The 22743-nt window shown below is 37.8% G+C and overlaps 2 protein-coding genes and 1 pseudogene across 4 annotated transcripts; all 3 read left to right on the top strand.

The window, feature by feature from the left end:
* The first annotated feature begins 996 nt into the window (after positions 1-996).
* LOC107655393 (neuronal pentraxin receptor-like) lies at positions 997-6054 on the top strand. 2 transcript variants are annotated; one of them, XM_016442866.1, is made up of 5 exons: positions 997-1962; positions 3375-3609; positions 3692-3933; positions 4205-4423; positions 4860-6054. In XM_016442866.1, the coding sequence occupies exons 1-5, from the start codon at positions 1273-1275 to the stop codon at positions 5091-5093; spliced, it is 1620 nt and encodes a 539-aa protein (XP_016298352.1). In that variant the 5' UTR covers positions 997-1272; the 3' UTR covers positions 5094-6054. The 2 variants fall into 2 exon arrangements, with proteins under 2 accessions (XP_016298352.1, XP_016298353.1); XM_016442867.1 differs by having other exon boundaries at positions 4205-4384.
* A 2533-nt stretch (positions 6055-8587) lies between these two features.
* Positions 8588-12537, top strand: LOC107655394 (dynein light chain 4, axonemal-like). 2 transcript variants are annotated; one of them, XM_016442869.1, is made up of 5 exons: positions 8588-8603; positions 8742-8851; positions 9346-9428; positions 9931-10014; positions 11827-12537. In XM_016442869.1, exons 3-5 carry the CDS (start codon positions 9357-9359, stop codon positions 11989-11991), a joined length of 321 nt encoding a protein of 106 aa, XP_016298355.1. In that variant the 5' UTR covers positions 8588-8603; positions 8742-8851; positions 9346-9356; the 3' UTR covers positions 11992-12537. The 2 variants fall into 2 exon arrangements, with proteins under 2 accessions (XP_016298355.1, XP_016298354.1); XM_016442868.1 differs by lacking the exon at positions 8588-8603 and having other exon boundaries at positions 8647-8851.
* A 5300-nt stretch (positions 12538-17837) lies between these two features.
* Positions 17838-21669, top strand: LOC107655336 (extracellular serine/threonine protein kinase FAM20C-like; annotated as a pseudogene).
* Positions 21670-22743: the final 1074 nt, after the last annotated feature.

The following is a 22743-nucleotide window of genomic DNA, read 5'->3' on the forward strand; positions in this document are numbered from 1 at the left end:
AGAATATTTTACATGCATATTAGAGAGGGAAAGTCATCGGTACGCTTCACATGTTGGATGCAACCTGGTTGCCATGACGACTTGATTTTGGTCCTTTTTATTATGTGTTTGCTTAAATGCCAGCATTTTCCCACACCTGCAATACTGTATTATGCATGTGCTGAAGTTTACGATGATCACACACACACACTGTTCAGATGTATACAGTTATTCAGCAATGATGCATTCATTTCATCAAAAGTGACAGTAAAGACTTTTACATTGTTACAAAAACATTTCAAAGAATTCTGAAAAAATTGCTGCAAGTTTTCCACAAAAATATTAGTCAGCACAACCGTTTTTAATATTGATAAGAAATGTTTCTTGAGCAGCAGATCAGCATATTAGACTGATTTCTGAAGGATCATGTGACACTGAAGACTGGAGTAATGATGCTGAAAATTCAGCTTTGTGTGTGTCAGGAATAAATTACAAATAAAATATATTCAAATAGAAAACAGGTATTTTCACATAATTACTGTTTTTCCTGTATTTGTGATCAAATAAAGACAGCCTTAACATAAGAGACGTCTTTCAAAAACATTTAAAAATCTGGTCATGGGTAAAATTTTGGGGTAAAATTTGGATATAAATTTAATCTTATGCAATCCTGAAAATCATCGATTGTGTTCAAAATACTATCATTCCCACATACAACTACTGGTTTAGGGGATTTTAAAACATCTGATTATTTATTTAAACGAGCATAAAGGTTGCACAGAGCATGAATAAATGCGTTTACACAGAAATAAGACATTTTTGTCATATTAGTGACAGATTAATTATGAAATGCTTCGGTATCAAGAACACTTCGTTTGGGAATCACTAAAAACCAAGCCTGGTAACTATTTTATTCACTCATTATGTTCTAATATGTAGGCCGATTTTTCTCTTCAGTAACGCAGTCTGTTCATCTTCTGCCAGAGGATTCATAGATGATGAAGAGAGCAAAAGGAGTTTACATCAATGTGACATATCACGCGTTTTCATCACAGTCTCTCACCGCCCTCTCATCACGCGCGCGGTAGCCATAGAAACCGGACAGAGGGGCACTTAGCAACAGAAAAGGAGGAGGCGCAGCATAATCTGCTGCGAGCGGAGGAAAAACAGCCGATGCGATCGACCTTCATTTCATCCGGTCCTGCTTCTGATGGTGAAAACCCGGTCGTTTGTAAATATTAAACATCCATAAAATTACATTCAGCGCTTTTATTGTAGATCTCAATAGGCGCGATGAAGTTCGTCGTGGTTTTGGTCTCCGCAGGACTGCTGGCTTTTCTCGGCGCGGTCATCTGCATCATCGCCAGCGTGTATTCGCGATCCCCGGCCGCCGCGCCCCAGGCGCTGTCCGACAACCGCTCACTGTCGCTCCTGGAGCCGCTGCCTGGATCCGTAGCGCACGCCGGGCCGCTCGGAGCTCTCCATGGTGCTGAATCTTATGAAGGAGGTTTGGACATCGGCCTGGAGATGCCGTCGCTCAATGAGCTGACTACCGGGGACGTGACTGGGCCAAGCCCGAAACAGTTCACTCTTAATCGACTCATTTGTACCCCTGTGCCCATCAGTGATTGCAAGTCCAGGGGTTTGAGAGAACAAGCCGATGACCCGTTCGCCGATGAGGAGGACTGGAGCCTCCGCACCACCGCTGAGGAGCTCCGGCAGATCGTCATTCAGCAAAACGACCAGATCCTCATGGACCAGAGGACCATCACGGAGCTCACCGGGAAACTCTCGGAGTGTGAGAACGGGCTGGAGGAAAGGAGTCTGCACGAGCGGAGTATGGGGGTATGGGCGGGCAACCGTCGCCACATGGTCGGGGATGATGTGAGCAGCTCGGTTGCGGTACAGCTGCAGACGGCGTGGGCTGTGGAGGAACTGGAGAGAGCGATTCTTCAGCTCAAAGATCGCATAGAGAAGTTGGAGGTTGGTATGAGAAACTATAAACATTAAAAAAAAAAAGTCTAAAAGCTTTTTGGAATTTGGTGCCACGGGGTTATTGAGGGGAAACCCGTTTTGTAAATAAACTAGTAGGCAAGGATGCGTGCAAATGTTCAAAATTGGGGATACTGGGGATAATTCAGTGTGCCTGTTCATATTGTAGCACTTTTTATGTCTCAGTGTGTTTTTCTCACCTGGTGAGTGGTTGTTTTCCCCTCCATCTTGTTCATCTCCTGGGTAGAAAGACATACATAAATCATGAGGGAGGAGAGAATAGTACAGGTTCTCAGCTGGAACACTGTCAGCAGTCACACCTGAATTGTAGATGTTGTGATATAGACTTATAGACCAGAGTTGTTATTGCTGAAATTAAATAATAATAATAATTGTTTTTGTTAATGGAAATAAAGCAATAATGTCATATAAACACTAAATGAAAAATATACACTTCTACAATTAAAAACTATACTGAAAGTTGAAGTACTAAAATTACTAAAAATTAAAAAAAATGTAGTAACATTTTTTTAGTAAAAGCTATTTTAAAACATCAATAAATACTATAATTGTATATAATTATAACTTAATGTTATATAAGTTCAGGCAAAAATTAAAATTCTGTCATCATTTAAAGGAAATTTTGATCTTGATGTTTTGATATATTTCCTGTTCATTAGGGCAAGATTTCATTATTATTGAAACATGTTTTCTGTAAAGCTGCTCTCGTGAAAAGCACTTTAAAAATAAATGTGAATTTATTTACTCACTCTCATGTCCTTCCAAACCCATATGACTTTCTTCTGTGGAGTACTAAAGAAGATATTTGGAAGAATGTAGTAGTCACTGTTTTCTGTGCAATTACAAGGAGCTTTCTAGTATATTTTGCAAAGATACTATTTAAACTGAGCTGGATGTTGACATCACTGAATTCAATGATGAACTGTCTTTAACTGAAAAATTTGTGTTTACTATTGTCATTTTGCATTATTGACACTATTTTCCTAATTAATGCTGTTCAGTTGCTTTGACACAATCTGTATTGTTAAAAGCGCTATATAAATAAAGGTGACTTGACTTGACTTGACTTGACTTCGAGCTTCAAAAAGCATGTAAAAGCACCATAAAAGATTAAAAAAGGTAATTTGTATAACTCATGCATCATATTCCAATTCTTCTGAAACCAAATAAAAAGTATTTGAGGAACAGAGCTAAATGTAAGTCATTGTTCACTCAAAAAATTGACATTAAATGAGAACAAAGTCGAAAAGTATGTCTGATTCAAGAACAAATCATTCTTTTGAGTTCCTGTAATTCAAATGGATTTAATATAGTCAGATACACATGTTGAACAGGATGTATTAGGTTTTGCAATAATGACTTCTTGCATAATTCTCTCACAGTTGGAGATAGGCCCCGCAGCGATGAACCACACTGAGCATACTGTGAGCACACTGGGGAGTGTAGTGGTGGGCGAGCCTGGCAGGCCTGTGGAGGATCTGGAAGGAGAGTTAGAAAAAAAGATTAGGCTGCTGGAGAAGGAGAGGAAGAACCTCCGGAAAGACACTCAGAGCCACCACCAGCACATCGACCAGGGAATCAACACCCTGCAAGAGCGTATTGCAGAGCTGGAACAGAGTAAGGAGGAAGGTTTGGTTAAACTCAGGGGATGAAATGGTCTCTTCATTTTCAACTCACTCTCTCTGTCTTTCCTTCCCAGGTCTTACAGATTACAGTTACCCACAAGGGTATAAACTTTCCTTCCCCGTGAGGACTAACTACATGTACGGGCTTGTCAGGCGGAATATTCCAGAGATGTACGCCTTTACGGTGTGTCTGTGGCTCAAGCCTGCTGAGAATGGAATTGGGACGCCATTTTCCTATGCTGTACCGGAACAACCCAATGAACTTGTCCTGTTGCAGGGCATTCATAATCCAGCAGAACTACTCATCAATGATAAGGTAAGACCCACTACACCAGTAGCCTGTATGGCCACTGCTCTACAGAGTTTAGCTCTAACCCTAGTCAAAGACACCTGAGCAAGCTAATCAAGGTCTTTAGAGTTACTACAAAATTATACAGTAGGTAGTTGAGTTTGATCAGGGTTTGCGCTAAACTCTGCAGGGTAGTGGCCCTCCAGGCTCAGGTTTGAGGAACCCTGCACTACACATTCCTTTCGTAACAACCTTGCACAATACAGCTGATGGACTCAGTTGTTACCTCCATTTACAGGTGGCACAGCTGCCTCTCTCTTTGCCCCAGGGCATCTGGCAGCACATATGTGTGAGTTGGACCCTGCGGGATGGAGTTTGGAAAGCATATCAAGGCGGAAAGTTGAGAGGACGGGGTGAAGGGTTATCTGCGTGGCACCCAATCAAATCCGGGGGCGTCTTGGTGTTGGGACAGGAACAGGTGAGGAAGACCTTGAAGAGTCTGAATACACCCTCAAAGGTACACCTTCACTCTTAGAAAAAAATGTGCAAAAATTGTACCTTTGGTGGTGCAGAAGCATGTCACTGGGGCAGTACCCTCAACGGGACATCTTTGCACCTTTATTACTCCTAAATTGTTCATAGTAGTAGCTTAAGGATACATTTTTCTACTCTAATGTAGAAATATGCACCCTTTAGGAGTAGATGAGGTACAAAGTTGTCCTTTTAAGGTTAGTACACCAGTGACAAGCCTCTAAATGTGCAATTTCTGCAAATTTTTTCCTGACAGTGTTTGCATCCTTCAGGAGTTGTTAAGGTACAAAGGTATACCTTTAAGGGTCCTACTCCAGTGACAAGATGTTGGACCTTTAAGGTACCATTTGTGCACAGTATTTCTGATGCAACATTGTGTTTATCCATGTGTAACCCTTCGGCTCTCCTTGGCTCCACTGCAGGACACCCTCGGTGGGCGGTTTGATGCATCCCAGGCTCTTGTTGGGGAGCTTTCATTGTTTAACCTGTGGGACAAAGTGTTGTCACCAACAGAGGTTGCCGCTCTGGCGGCATGTGCAGAATCGCCACGCTTGGGAAACATAGTCCCCTGGACGGACCGAGATGTGGACGTGTTTGGAGGGGCCGTCAAGGACCCCGTGGACCCCTGCCTTCAGAGCTCCCATCCCCGGCAGTGAGCAGGGCCATGGGTTGATACCTTTCTTTTTTAAGGCGAGGGTAAATGAGACAAAAATGGCCTGAAAGGTATGACAACTGTGCCGTGGGTCCCGGTCTGTGTATAGAATATATTTACCATAGAGCTACACTCTCACTGAGTGTTTGTTTCTGCAGGAAAGGGATTTGTCTGTGCGTGTGGTTGTGTTACTTCGGATAGAGCTGCTGCCGAAGGCTTTTATAGGCCTGTTTGCGTCTCGTGTTGCTTGTGTTATTTCATGCCCTTCTTCTCAAAGCATTACCACACAATGGTCCCTTCAAATATAGAGAATGTTTTTCTAATATGATGGATGTGACTCATTCTCGCAGCACTTGTCTTGCTCTTGTTTCATTATTTGTGTAAAGTGGAGCTTTCGCTTCTTTCCCAGAGCAGCTTTTTCCTTTCTTGTTTTTATTACTGGTCCCTCAGGGTCACTTTTCTTGTAATACACTGTTATTTCAGTTTTACAGTATACTTAAAGGTGTACAACGTCTTATCTTATCTTATCTTATCAACGTCTATCATAATATGTCTTAAATTTTTGTCTTTTGGCATCTGGTCAAATGGGTCCTTACCCTGCAGTGTACTTTCTCTCACAGATTCAGCGAGATCCAAAACTTTTTTTTTTAATCCAAAATGTGTTATTTGAAGCTTAATATCTTAAGCGTCGCACTAAATTTTGAAGATCAGATGTGCAGCCCACACACTATGAAAATATGAATGTAAAACAGTGTTTAGCTTCTTGTCGTGTTACCATTGCACTGCATCTAGCCCTACTTGTCCCCTCACAGAGAAAAGCTTATGGGGAAGTGCCTGTCTGTTTATTTGACTCTTGCTATTGGTTGATGATCGGCTGTGATGTCATTATAGTGCTTCTTCATATTTGCACCACCAAGGATCTACAATGATATTGTGACAAATGTGGATGAAAAAAAATTAAAACTGTGAAGAAAATGAAATATGAGAGTGCATTGTCTTGTTTACTTGTCTATCTATCTATCTATCTATCTATCTATCTATCTATCTATCTGTCTGTCTGTCTGTCTGTCTATCAGATAGATAGATAGATAGATAGATATGACTTTTGAACCACAAAACATCCTGATGGTCTGAAATTTATTATCACTATATTATTTTGATCATGACTGTTATATGAGTATTTATCCACTACTCCTTAAACCAATCCAAAACAAAATAACACTGTTTATCCACAATAGTATCATTGGCTCAGTGTCAAGAATTACTCAAATTCATGCAAATCCTTGTTACTGTATTGCCATTCTCATCCTCTCATTCACTGTCTTCATGCTGCTGCTGCTGTTGAATTATAGATGTATGTTAATCACCCCCTCCATCACATTGACCCCTGCTGCTTCTCTCCAACCAGCAAACATCATTTTCTTTGTGTGTGTGTGTTTCCTCTTCTATAGAGTCTCTGTATTCACCATTTCACTTAATTTAACCCTTTTAATACTGAAAAGTTTAATAGTCACAATCCAGCTCTGTATCATTCATATATCCTTCACACAATCACATAAAAATAATATTATGACATGGATGGTGTACAATGACTGCCTTTATTCCTCACAGCATTGGTTAGACACATTCATAAAGTGACGCTTTTCTTAGTTGTAACGATCTGTAAGTGTTATTATGCTCAATGCACAGCCAGACTCTCATCTGTTGCAAGCCCCCTCTCTTCTCTTATCCTCTAGGTACCATTCTTGCTTATATTCTTGCTCAAATCAGTGGTTAGATTATCCCCTCCCCCTGTTTTTATGTGTAAATATATCTAGAAACTGAAAATCCCCTATAATCCACAAATCAAAACATGGTCTATCTGGGAAACCCATAGAAAGCTTTTAGATGATCAAGTGTTGTGTCTCAAAATCAGCACCATCCAATGCATTACATGCTGTACATCCTAACCTACAAATGGCTAGCTTAATGCTCTCCCTGAATATGATATTGGTATATGAGAAATTATTTAGCTTTATTGCAGTGTTGTAAAGTGTATCCACTGTTGACATTTAAAGGGATAGTTCACCCAAAAATGAAAATCATTTACTCACTCTCAAGTTGTTCCAAACTTGTTCTGCAGAACACAAAAGAAAATATTTTGAAGAATGTTGGTAACCAAACAGTTGCTGGTAGCCATTGACTTCTATAGTATGGAAAAAATGTAAAAACGTCAATGGCTACCAGCATCTGTTTGGTTATACTCGGAGCAGCAGTGTTGCTTCTTGCTGACAGGTCTCAGATCAGTGTGACAGTTATCTGGGGCAAACTCTCCAGCTGTGCACAGATGTATCTAGAGCTTAATACAGGTCAGTAAAAAGCAAGAGAGTAAACCACACAGATGAAGCGGGACCAATGCAGCATCTAGACAGCAGGTTTCACCCTGCTCAGACTGCAGTGGGGTTACATGGGGATAAAACACAGCTGGTGTCTGTGCTCATAAAATACAGAGCTTAAAGTGAAACCAAAAAAAAAAATTCTGTCATCCTTTACTTATTTTGTGGATAAACGGTTTGTGGTTTGTCTCAGTATTCAGCCTAAAGGTTTGGAATGATATCAAAGCAAGTAAATGAGAACAGAATATTCATTTTTGGTGATTTTATTTATTTATTATATTTTATTTATTTATTTAAAAAAAGACCAATAAGACATGACTTGCATTATTAACATCAGTAGTTGACAACTCAAACTCCACAATAATCCACATGACTGCAGTCCATCAGTTAATGTCATGTGAAGTGAAAAGCTGCGTGTTTGTAAGAAATACACCCATCATTAAGACTTTTTAACTTTACACAGTAGCTTCTGTCCAAAATACCAATCTTAACATAATGCTCACATCACAATAAATCAACATATTTGTTTAGAACAATTATTTTTGCATGTGAACGGTGCTTGATCTGTACATATTTCTCTCCTGATTCAGATGAGATGACTTTTTCCACTGAAGAAAGCAACATTAATAGCCAAGAGATGACTCATATTTTAGCTGAAATAAACATTTTGAAGTTAAAAACTTCTTGATGAATTTGTTTCTTACAAACGTGCAGCTTTTCAATTCACGAAGCATTAATTGATGGACTAGAGTGGTGTGGATTACTTGTGGATTATTGTGATGTTTTTATCAGCTGTTTGGACTCTCATTTTGACGGCACCCATTCACTGCAGAGGATCCAATTGTGAGCAAGTGATGGAATGCTACATTTCTCCAAATCTGAACAAACAAACTCATCTACATCTTGATGGCCTCAATTTTCAGCAAATTTTCGTTTATGTGTGAACTTCTCCTTTAAGGATACTTCTTTAATTTGCCTTTTTCCATGCATGCCCTGTCCTCATAAATTAAGAAGACCAAAAAAAGTCTTGCTATATGACCATAGAAATGCAGTAGAAACATATTGGTGCATGACGTGCTCTTGAACGAACGACACGCCCACGGACCAATCAAAACAAGCGACGCGTTACGAGGGGCGGGGTTATTTTTTATTTTTTATTTATTTATTTTTTTTGTCCTCTTATTATGAAAGGGTAAACTCTGGTTCACACTCCAATACAGTAGGTGGCGATAATGCACCTTAACATTGGTGCTACCCGCCATAAAACCGAAGAAGAGGGGCGGGGTTACGCACACAGCTGTCGCACGCAGGGGTGGTTGCCATGGTGGACGTGTCTCTCTAGCGATGTCGGTTTAAGCACATCGAACTTCAATTTTCTTTCATTACGGTACGTAAAAGTCTCTTTATACTTCACAAGCTGGTTTATATGCAACGTTAAACTCCTAGGTAGATAATATAATGTTAATGGAAGTAAAAACGAGTGACCTAGCCATACAAATTAGCTTAGCAAGCTAGCAGTTTTCCTGATAAGATACTGTTCGCTTTCCAAAAAAAAGCTAATAATCGCTTCATAAGCATGCAGGACTGTTACTAACCATTCAAAAAATGCTAAAATATGTTTATATGACATTTAGATAAACAAAAAGTACTATGGTATTAGCATTGTTGTTTGGACATGGAACTATGGTAATGTCATGTTATTGAACCTTATAACTGAAATATCATTGTATTCTTTTAAGTAACATTGCTGTACTATGGTATATAAAAGTACCATGGTATTACTGATACCACAGTTTCAAAAGCTATTAAATTAATATCCATCTTGGATTTATTAGATCAGATTTCTGATGTCTTAAACCTGTCCATTTTTTCCTCATCTAGAGCTAATCATCATGGCAGAGACAGTCGATGGCAAGAAGGACGAGGCTGACTATAAGAGACTACACAGCTTTCATCTCATACGGGTGAAAACTTGCGTGAATGGATTTGAATCTTCACTGATCACAATTATGAAAATTATAAACTGTATTGTAACAACTGTAAACAAAAAAGTGTGGAAAAGCACATTTTCTGAGTGCTTTCCTGAACTCAAACAGTCGAGCATGGCATTGATAACATCAGAAATCATTAGTTTGCTACATGCACGAACTGATAAAAACGTACGTCTTCAACACCGTCTTTATTTCTTTGGAGATAAAAGTGTCCGTCAAATGCATGAAGAAGGTAGAGAAATAACTGACATAAGAAAATACATCAAAAAAATGTTTTATTTTGGGTCTATGCAGCTGCCTTTAACCATTAAATATGTTGGTCAGAATGACCAGCAAACATCTCAATCTTGATATAAATTCCGATAATGCACGTTTCACAACTCAAAATGAGTCTAAAAGTTACAAAACCTAAAGAAAAAAAACAAAAAACGGATGCGGGTCAAATTGACCTGAAACATATATATTTCCTCCACAGCACACAGATATGCCTGAGGAGATGCGGGTGGAGACCATGGAGCTCTGCGTTACTGCGTGCGAGAAGTTTGCCACTAATAATGAGGTTAATTCTCATTGCCATCTAGGAGGAACAGACAGGGGCGCCGCTAGCAATTTTGGGCCCTATGAAAGAATATGAGGTTGGGCCCCCTACCGCACCAAACATACACTATATTGCCCAAAGTATTGGGAAAACTCAAAAAAACTCATCGCCAAACACCAATGACTTGTACATATGTGTACAATCATTTTAGGCCCTTCCAGAACTGTGGCAACAAAGATGGAAATACAATTTTTAAATACATGAATTATGTTTCCATCTTTGATGCCACAGTTTTGGAAGTGCCTTTTTCTGTTCTAAAGAAGGGGGTGTCCCAATACATTTGTCCATATGTATGTACAAGTCATTGGTGTTTGGTGATGAGTTTTTGGCTCAAGGTCTGTATTTAAAGTCACACCAGAGGTGTTCAGCTGGGGTTAGGACTTGGCTTTGTGCAGACCAGTCAAGTTCTTCCACTCTGACTGAATCGATCTTTTTTTTTTTTTTTAACCTTGCCTTATACACAGAGGCATTGTTGTGTTAGAATAGAAAATGGTCCTGTTCAAACTATTGGTTTAAAATTAGAAGCACACAATTCCCTAGAATAGCATTATATGCTTTTTTTTTTTCTCTTTTTTACTAAAAATGAGAAATTACTAAAGTAGTCAAACCTGTTCATTAGAAGGGGGTGTCCCAATACTTTTGGCAATATAGTGTACAAGCCAGCCTAGCTATTCAAAATCTTTGGCTGCAATTTAATAATTATGACCTATTACTTTTGCTATTGCTTTTGACCTTTAGGTATCAGTAACATAATTCATTCAGAACCTGTTATATGGACATAGACTTTCTGTACCACACTATTCTGCTGATATGGAATGAGTTTGACTAGTTAATTAGTTATATTAATAGAAATGCTTCACTGGGGCAAACAAAAACAATAAATAGGATACCCCATAGCAGCATTTCCAGCAGTATCCAACATTTCTCAATCATGATCTTACTCAGCTAAATGTGACTATTAGCTTAACAGCTGTATTCATTATTTGCTAGCTACCATATGCACATACAGCATACAATGTTAAAAATGTTCTACATTATGAACCTTAACCCAAAACCCTTTAGCTTCATACACTGTAGATAAATATGACCCTGCCTGTGGAAACCCAGCTAAAGTATTTTTTTGAAAGCAGTGGACGAGTAATTCACTCCTTGATTTGCTTAATAAAAGCCTCCTTTGAGATCGTTTTGATAGACATGTTTATTGTGTATTATTTTCAACGTGTTTATTGCTAAGTTTATTGTGGCAAACGGTGGCAAAATAATTAAATAATAATTTGCATGCAGTGTATCTGGTTGCCATGACAACCTCACGGGGCGCTTCCTGCTGCTGCTCTATGTAATCAGAGTATGAATTTGTAGATTTTCTATAGCAAAACTAAAATGTGTTTAAAAGTGCGATTGACCAAATCGTCCGGCTCGGTTTGCCCCCACTCGAACTCGAAGACATCTTTAATTTGACAGTTTACCATCTGATCTCACTCAGTGACTCTAGGCTACGTATGATGGGATGAAACCATGCAGTGAATGGGGGGGGAGATAATTTTGCTGGAAATGCAGAAATAAGCTGTAATTTTGTTTTATTTGTTATTTATTTGTTACTACTACTACTACTGTTACTACTAATAAAAAAGATCTCTGGGGGCCCCAAAAGTGCGTGGGCCCTTAGAATCGCCCTAACTTTCACCCCCTTAGCGGCGCCCCTGGAAACAGTTGAGATATTAATGATATCTTCTGTGGGGTTTTTCATTCCTGTGGGTGCTTCTCTCTCAACAGAGCGCCGCTAAAATGATAAAGGAGTCAATGGATAAGAAGTTTGGGAGCTCTTGGCATGTGGTGATTGGCGAGGGCTTTGGTTTCGAAATTACACACGAAGTGAAGAATCTGCTTTACATGTTCTTCGGTGGAGGTTTGGCGGTGTGCGTGTGGAAGTGTTCCTAACCCAAATACTAGGCTAAATGACTGTCTGACAAACACTTTTTCATGTGCTTTCTGACTTTATAATGAATGTGCCACATGTGTATGTTTATTTATATGCAGTACTAAATGGTGCAGCATTTCGTATGGTTTATTTTGAATGTAGCATTTTATGTTTTCATCTCCGTTTTAACTGTTCTCTCAAATCTGGCAGGCCATCTGTGGGTTTTATTGTCCATCTCTGCCACTCTTTCTTCATCTGTCTCTTTTCTGTCCATCCTCAGTTGGTTATGATACTTTCCATCCCTTTCATTTTTTCTGAAGGACAAAGTATTTTTATAAGACAAAATGCTATTTTTTCCAATTAATATGTGAATACATATGATCTTTTTTTAAAACTTCTGATATTTTATAGGAGTTGTACATTTTGCACAGCTGTAATTGGCATTTGTTTTATTAATAACTATTGTTATTGTCTTGTGTAATAAAACCTCATTAGAAATGAAGTTCTTTTGTATCTGTTATATGTAATTTTAAATGACAGAAAAATGTATTAAAAAATATATGCTCCCTCAAAAACAGAAACTTCAGAACAGTTTGTGTAAAAATGTACATTTGCTGAAATTTTACTTACTCTCAGGCTATCCAAATTAGTTTTTTTCATCGGAACAGATTTGGAGAAATTTAGATCACTTGCTCACCAGTGAATGGGTGCAGACAGAGTGAATGGGTGCCGTCAGAACGAGAGTCCAAACAGCTGATAAAAACATCACAATAATCCACAAGTAATCCACACCACTCCAGTCTTTAATTTACATCTTGTGAAGTGAAAAGATCCAACATTCAAGACATTTTTAACTTCAAACTGTTGCTTCCAGCTAAAATACGAGTCCTCTCTCCATAATATTGCTTTCTTCAGTGAAAAAGCCATCGAAGGGACTCGAGTCATGCTCAGTACTCGTGGATGGCTGTGATGCTATTATCAGCTGTTTGGACTCTCATTCTGATGACAAATTAATACTTTCAAATGAGTTGTCAATGGAGAAAAATGACTTGATCATTAGAATTAGATGCATAATAGGTATGTATGTGTTTTTAAAGAGCATAGGTTCAAATGCTTTGATATTTGAACCATGTTTTATTTACTGATTGTTGCATAGGGGAGTGTAGACATCTGGCTCAGAGCATCTGTTTACTCAGACACACACTGACCTGCTGTCAGGTTACTGTGCCCTCCATACCAATAGACACACATTAGCCTTTCATTGCTGACCTTTTCACTTTTAAATATTCATACTTGCAGCAAAAGGACGTTTTCCTGTGTGTCTGGCCTGTCACATTATGCTTATGCAATACTTAACCCAAAAAAAAAGCCAATTTCTGCATCATTTACTTACCTTCTTGTTGTTCCAAAAAATGTTCTCCTGTGGAATCCCCCCCCCCCAAAAAGATGTTTAGTTGAATGTTCATGCTGCTCTTTTCCATCCAATAAAATTGCATGGGCACAGGTGCTGTCAAGATCCAGAAAATGACAAAAAGTATCATAAATAATGACTGCTAAATGTCAAGTGCCATTATTCACTGAAATCTCTGCTGCAGGTTTCAAATCTTATTTGCATTCATGTACTTTTAAATATAATACTGCTGGGAAGCGATTAATCGCATCTAAAATAAAAGTTTTTGTTTACATAATATGTGTGTGTGCTCTGTATATTTATTATGCATATATAAATACACACACTCATATTTTTTGAAAATATTTACATGTATATGTATGTTTATATTCATATAATTTATATTATAGATAAATATATTTAATATATAAACAATATATTTTTCTTAAATATATACATGCATGTGTGTGTATTTATATATACATAATAAATATACACAGCACACACATATATTATGTAAACAAAAACTTTTATTTTGGATGCGATTAATCGTTGCTCAGCACTAAAATATAAATGACAATGCATCATGCCAAACAGTAAAAATGTTATAGTAAAAACATGTTACTTGGTTAACTGTTAGTTACCTTACCATATACAGTGGAAAAATTATAGCAATGCTGTAAAATACTGTCAAATGTATGGGTTTTTCAAGTAAAAACCAATAAGTTTATGGTGAAAAACAGTGAAAGGACATTCCCAGAAGTCTCTGCTTGACAGTTGAGATAATTAAAGATTGGCATGGTAGCATTATTAGCACTTAAGGAAATACGGTTATGGAACATATGCAGTTATGAAATATAAAAATGTATAGGCACCAATATGGCATCCCTTAATATCGGCAAAACATTTTCACCATGTTTTTCCACATCAACCACAGCTGCCGTTTTATTTTTAACTAAATTTTATTTGAATTTGTAATTAAATGTAAGTAGAGGCAGATCTTTTCTTCTGTATTGACACACATCCGAGTGTAATGGATTTTCGAAAAAATAAAAAATGTTGGGTGGGGACTTGACATCAGTTGTTGATTGGATGTTGAGATATGGGCGTGGCTTGTCAGCTTGCAGGAGTGGAGTTTAAGCAGACTAAATGATTTAAAGGGGTCATATGATGTTGCTAAAAAGAACATTATTTTGTGTATTTGGTGTAATGAAATGTATTTATGCGGTTTAAGGTTAAAAAGACACATTATTTTCCACATACTGTACATTATTGTTTCTCCTCTATGCCCCGCCTTTCTGAAACGCGTCGATTTTCGGTCTGAAAAGCGAGGTGTGCTCTGATTAGCCATCTGTCCAGTGCATTGTGATTGGCCGAATACCTCAAGCGTGTGACGGAAATGTTACGCCCCTACCATATTGTGATGCCCTGTCCGGCCGGAGCTACGAGACAAAAACACTAAAACCCATTACAAACGAGGCATTTGTTGCATCCAGTGGGGACGGACTATAATGACATATACTGTCTTTTTATGCATTGTATTGCACAGCGTAAACATAAAACCATGTCTGCATTTGTGATTGGAGAAATGACAAACAACAAGCGCTACTCTACACTGTTCAAAACTCGCGTTTGAATCGTCAGTGGCAAATTCTTTATATATAAAAAAATTTACTTACAGTCTGTGAGTCATTTTAGTCTACTCTCCCAGGATCAGGAAACAGTCCTACATAAAATGCGCCACACACATCTGAATATTTGGGTTGAACTGTTCTGGAACAGTGTTGTAAATACAACTTAACCGCTGATTTCTAGTCGTGTCCTCTTTTGGAAGGCCAAACAAAGTATTTTCGCTTTCACAACGAAACACAGTGCCTTCACGACATGGCGGCGGTGGCAACAACAATACTACAGCGAGAATAAAAGTTACGCCTTCTTTCTTTGCGTGAACATTTGGGCGGCGTTATGCAAATCTTCCCACATCGTGACGTAGGTATGTGGGGGCGTGTTAGAATGAGCCATTTTAGGTAGGCGTGGTTGACTCTTAACTTTTATAAAGAATATCTCTTTGGATTTGAGACTTTAGTATTTGCAACTTTACAGATCTTCTTTATGCACCAAGAGCTTGTAACACTCCAAAGAGAAAGGAAAAATTGAAATCGCATCATATGACCCCTTTAAGTCTTGCTTAAGTCAACAGACTTTTAAGTTTCGAAGTACGAAGTTTTAAGTTCATTACGAAGTCAAAACATTTTTTAAAAATGAATCATATTCACAGATTAATTGTTCTCAATAAGGTCTAAATATGCATTTATAAAATAGAATTTTCACATTTGTGTGAGCTTTAAATGCATTATGGTGAAATGCATCCTTTCTGCCTGGCCCTGGCATATTATCAAACCACAGTCAATCTTTTGGTCTGCAACACTTAATACTCTTGAAAAGGATTTACGCAACCTCCCACACTCTAAACAACTTTGCTTTAATTGTTTGGCCTTTTGGCATCTCCCTTTTGATTAGCTTCATTTCAAAACTGTTACTTAGCAACCCACATAGTCATAATCAACCATCCTCTGGTACAGGGTGCTTAATGATAACTAATTATCAAGGATGTGTAGATATCTATCATAACTGGCATAAAGTCACGCCATACACTTCTCCTTCATGCTGTGTATCTGATCTCTGATTGAATGCTATTATGCAACATTAGCAAATGTGCAGATTTGATCACGAAAGCACCAGGCGGTGTGAGATGTTCTCTGGGTTATTCATCTGCTGATATGTGGTGAATGTGGGCGCATGCTTGCATGAGAGATCCTCATTCCAGTCTGTCTCTGGGTTGCCATGGTGAGGAGGTCCCCCATCAGGTGTACAGGGTGAGATTATGAGACCAAAAAATTAGACCCATTTTTGCACCTGTCTCACCTGATTTGGAGTCTAGTAGACTTGCAACAGTTCTCTACATGGCAGGTGAAATAATTTTTGTCAAAGCATATAACACTTAATTGGGAACACTTTTTAAGGAACATTGCATTGTTCGTATAAAAATAGAAAACAAAAATAATGAAAATTAAAATGATTTATGTTCCTATTTTATTAAAATCTTAATGTTTTCTTAAAATTGACAGGAATGTAACATTTTTTGTTCATAGAAATGGAGAAACAAATTGTTCAAACAATACAAAATGTATATTAATATTTATTCAAATTAAGTTATATTATTTAAATATATTTTATAATTATATTTAATAATATAAAAATATATTTTTATTTAAATATTATCATTTTGACCATTTTTATTCATTTTATCAATTTATTTATTTATTCCTTTCTGGATTTTTTTTTCTTCCTGTGTGGAATTATAGTTCTTTATAAAAACCAAATGTTTATAAAAAACGAAAACCAAAATGTTGAATAATAAATAATATAATAATAATATTTAGTTCAAATTCTAATATTTTATTTTTATTTATATATTAATATTTTGTTACAATATTACTATTTTATTCATTTTAATTTTAAGTACTTTATTTTCATAAATAATATTAATAATATCACTGCAGCCCTGTTTTTTACCAACTTTTTTTCTATCAGTAATGTAACATTTTTATTCATAAAAATGGAAAACCAAAATATTGAAAAAAGGCTAAATAAAATATTAATATCTGATTAAAATTATATTTTAATTGAAATATGAATGTTTTGTTAAAACAATATTGTATTCATTTTATATATATATATAAATTTTTTTTTTTTATCTTCATGGCCAAATATGAAAAAACTAATATTTTAGGATACACCATGACTAAAAATGTGGTACGTATAGTTTCAGAGAAATTCCTGAAAAACAAATGTCTTCTACGAAGAACAAAAGTGAAAGAAAAATGTGCTTGGTCACGGGAAGCTACAGAACAACTTAGCTAAAGAAGTGGCACAGTTTACCCCACTCTCCACTTTTGGTTAATACATGTTCTTCTGTGCAGAGAATACACTACAACTCTGATGTGTGCTAGACATTGCGGGGGCGGGGAGAGTAAACATGTTCATTCAGATCAGCCTAACCGAGAAGGGTCTGGCTGCAGACACGCACTTGCATTTTCAGACTTGCACTCTTAGACTTGCACTCTCACACACCTGCACTTCCGCGAGTGACGTCACTTGCAGTCTTTTTTTATTTAATTTAATTTATTAATTATTTTTTTAATTGAATCTCTTAAAGAATATGAACGCAATGCGCAAAGTCTCTCTTTAAGCGCTTTTAACCCTCTGTAGAAAACCATAAACACTTAATATGGCTTAATGTGTTAAGATAGTGCTATGTGCAGGTGTGTGAGAGTGTGAGAGTGCAAGTCTGAGAGTACAAGTCTGAAAATGCAAGTGCATGTCTGCAGCCAGACCCTATTGGCCTAACCTGGCACCTCTCCTCAGTAATGTTTGAGAGAAAAGGGAGTGTAAGAGTGCAAACAGGGGAATAAAGATCTAAAGGACAATCTGAGCTTCCTTTTAGTCCAGACAGACGGAGACGGAAACACCTTAAACTGGAAGACAGGTGTGTTTTGCTCTATATTCTTTAACAGGTGACTGTAGAGTTGAAGTTTATACTTTTTGCCATCTCATTTCAGAACAATGCGAGTATGTACACGTTGGCGATCACGGACATTGCGCATGTGGCTGTTAATTGTGTTCCTGAGTCTGCACTTGCTCATGGTTTCACTTGTCCTGTCCATATACCACACTTCCTGTGAGCTCCACTCATACCCTGGCATTCAGATCTCCATCATCTTTTCCATTCAAAATACATCTACTCCAACAAGCAAAATGGCCACTGCAGGAAGTGTCACCCAGGAAGTGGAAACAGATGGCACAGCAGATGACCTTGCCAAACTGGAGGCTCTGTACTCCCACCCGCTGTATAATTTGCCCACCCCACCTGTGTCCGATGGTGATTGGCTGCTGAAAGTCCGAACAAAAATAAAAGAGGAAGAGCTTAGTATACACAGCAGTGGTGAGGACGTTGTGACTGTTATAACATAATTTATTTTTGGATTAAAATCATTTGGATTTGTTTGGTTTTGTGATATAACATCCAAAGTAAATAATAAATTCAGTAAATAAATAGAAAAATGTATTTATATTTTATATATCGAATCATTAATTTCCACGATTATTACTGGCAAGTCAGTGAGGATTCATTTGTGAGTGAATTTTGAATGACATCATTTCAATAAGTCAGTCTAACTGGCTCACGAATCAGTCTGAATCAAAATAATCACAACCGAAAGCATTCAATTTTTACCTGATGCTTCATCCTTGCCTCTAGGTGTCAGTATAAGGTCCAAAATTGATGCTGTATCTGCTGTTGAAGCAAAGAAAATTGCTTGATGCAACTTTAATTATGACTACTGTACTGTCAAAAACACATGAATGAATCCCATCCTTAGGCTGAGTGCTAATGAGGACAGATATGATCCTATCCTCTGGAATGCCAGTGCTGAGACACATCCACCTTGGCTTCGGTTTCACCTTGGTATATCTCGCTGGCAGATGTATCAGCAGAAAGACCCCAATCTGCCAGCGCTGACTCAGCAAATAATATCCCATCGCATCGTCAGTGCAGGTAGGTGACCTTCAATTTTGCAAAGCAAGGCCTTTATATGAGAAAGAGGGAGGGAGGAGGATGAGAAGAACATGGAAGTCTGTTTCCAGCTTATAGTGAAAAATAAAACTAAGTTTAAAATAAGAAATAAAATCACATGATAATTAAAAACAATTCTAAAGAATAAAGGGATAACGCATGCAAAAATGAAAATTCAGTCATGATTTAATCATCCTCATGTTACAAAACTGTATGCATTTTTTTCTTTAGTGGAATACAAAAGAAGATATTCTGAAGAATGTTGATAACCAGTTTTGCTTCCATTGTATTTTTGGTCCATACAATGGAAGTCATTTGGAACCAAAACCTTTTGGTTATCAACATTCTTAAAAATATATATATTCTGTTACATTCCACAGAAGAAAGAAAGTCATACATTAATGGTGAGTAAATGATGACAGAATATTCATTTCATTTTTGGGTGAACTATCACTTTAACAGCATTTTATCGATAAAAGTAGAGTTGATTAGTTAATAAGAATAGAGTGTAGGTAGGATTGACTTTGCAGACTAGATCTGCTGGGCATGAGCAAAGCTCTCTGCTAAACATACTCATAATTACAGTATTATGATGCATGCTGCAAAGTAAAGTAGAAAGAACTAGATACTAGATCTAGACAGGTGGTGCTGGGGAGGAGGAGGTCTAAAGAAACTTCTCATATGTGCAGTACCAACAGGACCAGGTTGAACTGGAAATAAATGAGATAGCATAGACTGGAAAGAGAGTTTGATGACTGAACTTCAGTATGCATATCTGAGAAATAGACGCAGTTATGAGAAGTGACAATTGTAAAATATAAAACTGCAGTTATGAGAAATAAAGTCACGATTACAAGAACAAATGTTCCATCTTTCAGATATCAAATAAATGTTGAGTAGTACGTTGTAATTGTGAGCTATAAAATCTCATTTACATGAACAAATTTAGTGCAAAAATCAGGTGGGACGCAGCTGAAGTTGGTGATGGCATTTCCTAATTATGGGCAGGTGCTCTTCAAACCTATGAAGTGAGACCCAAGCACTTTATGCCTCTATTAAAACAAATTATATATATATATATATATATATACTGTGTATATATATACATCAAGTGACTGCTTGATAGAGATTTTATTTATTTATTTTCTTATTAGTATTAGCATTCATTGCTACAATAAGTGATACATTATAATTTAAACCACAGACTTTAAAACACACACACACACACACACACACACACACACACACACACACACACACACACACACAGAACGTGTTTTTACATTCCACTGTAGTACTTTTCCATTGTTTTTATGTGTAAACACGTGAGGCGCTAGACAGATTTTTTTGCAGCATAATGATTAAAATAGGTTCAACTTTTAAAAATCATGCCTCAAGACCTTGTGCTTTTTCTCCCATTTCACCGTCCTGCTTCACGCACTCTCTGTGAACCACTTATGTTTAAATAATGCGTGACAATAGAAGAGTTTTTTAAAAAGTTGAACATTTTCACTTGCGTGAGACGCTGCAAAAGACTAGAGTGCTGATGTCAAACACTGCGAAATGCAGTGCAAGTGGAATGCATAAATGCATTTTGTTGAACGGTTTTTACATTGCAAGGGAACAGTGAAGCAGCTCAAATATGTTCATGTAATTCAAGATCTGAATTTTGATTATTTTGTTTAAAATGTTGATCAGAATTGTTTCGACTTAAGACAGGAACGGCATGAGGAGACAAATGTGAATCTGTATTACTTTTCTGATTTCGAGAGGCACAATGCTGAGATCGCAGCCTTCCACCTGGACAGGTAAGAGCACAGACTGTATATTACATGTACTGCCATATGATAAATTGACTAAATTGACTTTTACTAAAATGGAAACACTTTCTCTCTCACAATAAGAATACTGGGTTTCAGAAGGGTGCCTCCAGTGGTTGAGATCAAAGACATCCCCACCGACCATAAACTGGTCACAACGTTTTTCACTTCTCCAGGTTTGTCCCACTTGGCTATTTTATTCCTCCATCCCTTCCTCTCAAACAGAGCATCCTTGTCCGTCACCATCTGTCTTTCTCTGTCTGCAGTGGGGAATACACGCTTTTATGGCCAGTGTTCCTATTACTGCTCCATAGAGTATGCTATCTGTGGCCGTCCCCTCAAGATAGAGGGGTCTATGGCGGCTATGTTGCCAGACCTGAGTTTGGCACCACGTCGCTCGTGGAGGAGTCCCTGGAAGCGGTCCTACAGCCGAAGCAAGCTGGCTCAGTGGGTGGAGAATGTGTTATTTAAAGAGATAGTTCACTCAAAATTACTCAACCTCAAGGCGTTCCAACCTTGTATGACCTTCTTTCTTCTGTTGAACACAAAAGTATATATTTTGGAAAAATCGAAGTGTTTTTTTTTTGTCTGAAAGGCCTCAATCTGGACTCCACTGACTTTCAAAGTATCTGCTTTTGGGTTCTTCTTTGTTGTGTTTTTGTACACATTTACAGAGTGTGATTCACAGTGGAGAATCCAGCATAAGTAACCAATGATTATTTCTGTAACAGGTGGGAGACAGACTCCAACTATTGTGATTCCGTAAAAAAAGACTCCTCCTTACGACCGAGGCACTCGATTGGTGGATTTGATTGACCTGAGCATTCTGGACTTTCTCATGAGTGAGTCATGAAACAGTTTAGATGACTCAAGGTTGAACACTTGCAAAAAAGTACAATGGATTTCTGACATGTACCACATAATTTTTTTTGGACTCAAACCATGACATTCTTAGAAATACCTTGGTGTAGCATGTCATTACCATGGTAAATGACTTGACTATGGTAGTAATTTAATATGGTAGGCCCATATGTCCAAGTGCCACAGTACTTACTCAAAACACAAACAAATGTGTCGTTCCAAAGCTGTATGACTTTTTTACTTCCGTGGGATACAAAAGAAGATTTTTTGAGAGTCACTGGAGTCCAAACATCAACTTTGGACCTCATTAACTTGATTTAAATCCTTAACCTACTCTTTATCTGTCTCTTTTTATTTTTAAAGGGGTCATATGATGCGATTTCAATTGTTCCTTTCTCTTTGGAGTGTTCCAAGCTCTTGGTGCATAAAGAAGATCTGTAAAGTTGCAAAGACTAAAGTCTCAAATCCAAAGAGATATTCTTTATAAAAGTTAAGTGTCAACCACGCCTACATAAAACGGCTCGTTCTAACACGCCCCCACATGTCTACGCCACGTCACGCCCCCGGCCGCGCCGTTCTCAAGCTCACCGGCCTCCGCTCACTCTAGCCACCAGCCTCCGCTCACTCTAGGCCGCACTGCGTGTGACGATGTGTTTCATTGTGAAAGCGAAACAACTTTGTTTGGCCTTCCAAAAGAGGACACGACTAGAAATCAATGGTTAAGTTGTATTTACAACACTGTTCCAGAACAGTTCAACCCAAATATTCAGATGTGTCCAGCGCATTTTATGGAGGACTGTTTCCTGATCCTGGTAGAGTAGACTACAATGCCTGCTGTTCTGACTCACAGACTGTAAGTACGTTTTTTATATTTAAAGAATTTGCCACTGATGATTCAAACGCGAGTTTTGAGCAGTGTAGAGTAGCGCTTGTTGTTTGTCATTTCTCCGATCACAAATGCAGACATAGTTTTATGTTATGCTCCGGCCGGACAGGGCATCACAGTATGTAAGGGGCGTAACATTTCCGTCACACGCTTGAGGTATTCGGCCAATCACAATGCACT

This window comes from Sinocyclocheilus anshuiensis, unplaced genomic scaffold (assembly GCF_001515605.1).
Source record: "Sinocyclocheilus anshuiensis isolate Anshui unplaced genomic scaffold, SAMN03320099.WGS_v1.1 scaffold880, whole genome shotgun sequence".
Classification (NCBI taxonomy): Eukaryota; Metazoa; Chordata; class Actinopteri; order Cypriniformes; family Cyprinidae; genus Sinocyclocheilus; species Sinocyclocheilus anshuiensis.

What these genes read in the sequence shown, in the direction of transcription:
- LOC107655393 (XM_016442866.1), top strand. Translation starts at nt 1,273, where the DNA reads ATGAAGTTCGTCGTGGTTTTGGTCTCCGCAGGACTGCTGGCTTTTCTC. An exon ending in TATTGCAGAGCTGGAACAGA is followed by an intron (nt 3,610 to 3,691) that starts GTAAGGAGGAAG and finishes TTTCCTTCCCAG; the next exon opens with GTCTTACAGATTACAGTTAC. An exon ending in AACTACTCATCAATGATAAG is followed by an intron (nt 3,934 to 4,204) that starts GTAAGACCCACT and finishes CTCCATTTACAG; the next exon opens with GTGGCACAGCTGCCTCTCTC.
- LOC107655394 (XM_016442869.1), top strand. Translation starts at nt 9,357, where the DNA reads ATGGCAGAGACAGTCGATGGCAAGAAGGACGAGGCTGACTATAAGAGA. An exon ending in ACAGCTTTCATCTCATACGG is followed by an intron (nt 9,429 to 9,930) that starts GTGAAAACTTGC and finishes TTTCCTCCACAG; the next exon opens with CACACAGATATGCCTGAGGA. An exon ending in AGTTTGCCACTAATAATGAG is followed by an intron (nt 10,015 to 11,826) that starts GTTAATTCTCAT and finishes CTCTCTCAACAG; the next exon opens with AGCGCCGCTAAAATGATAAA.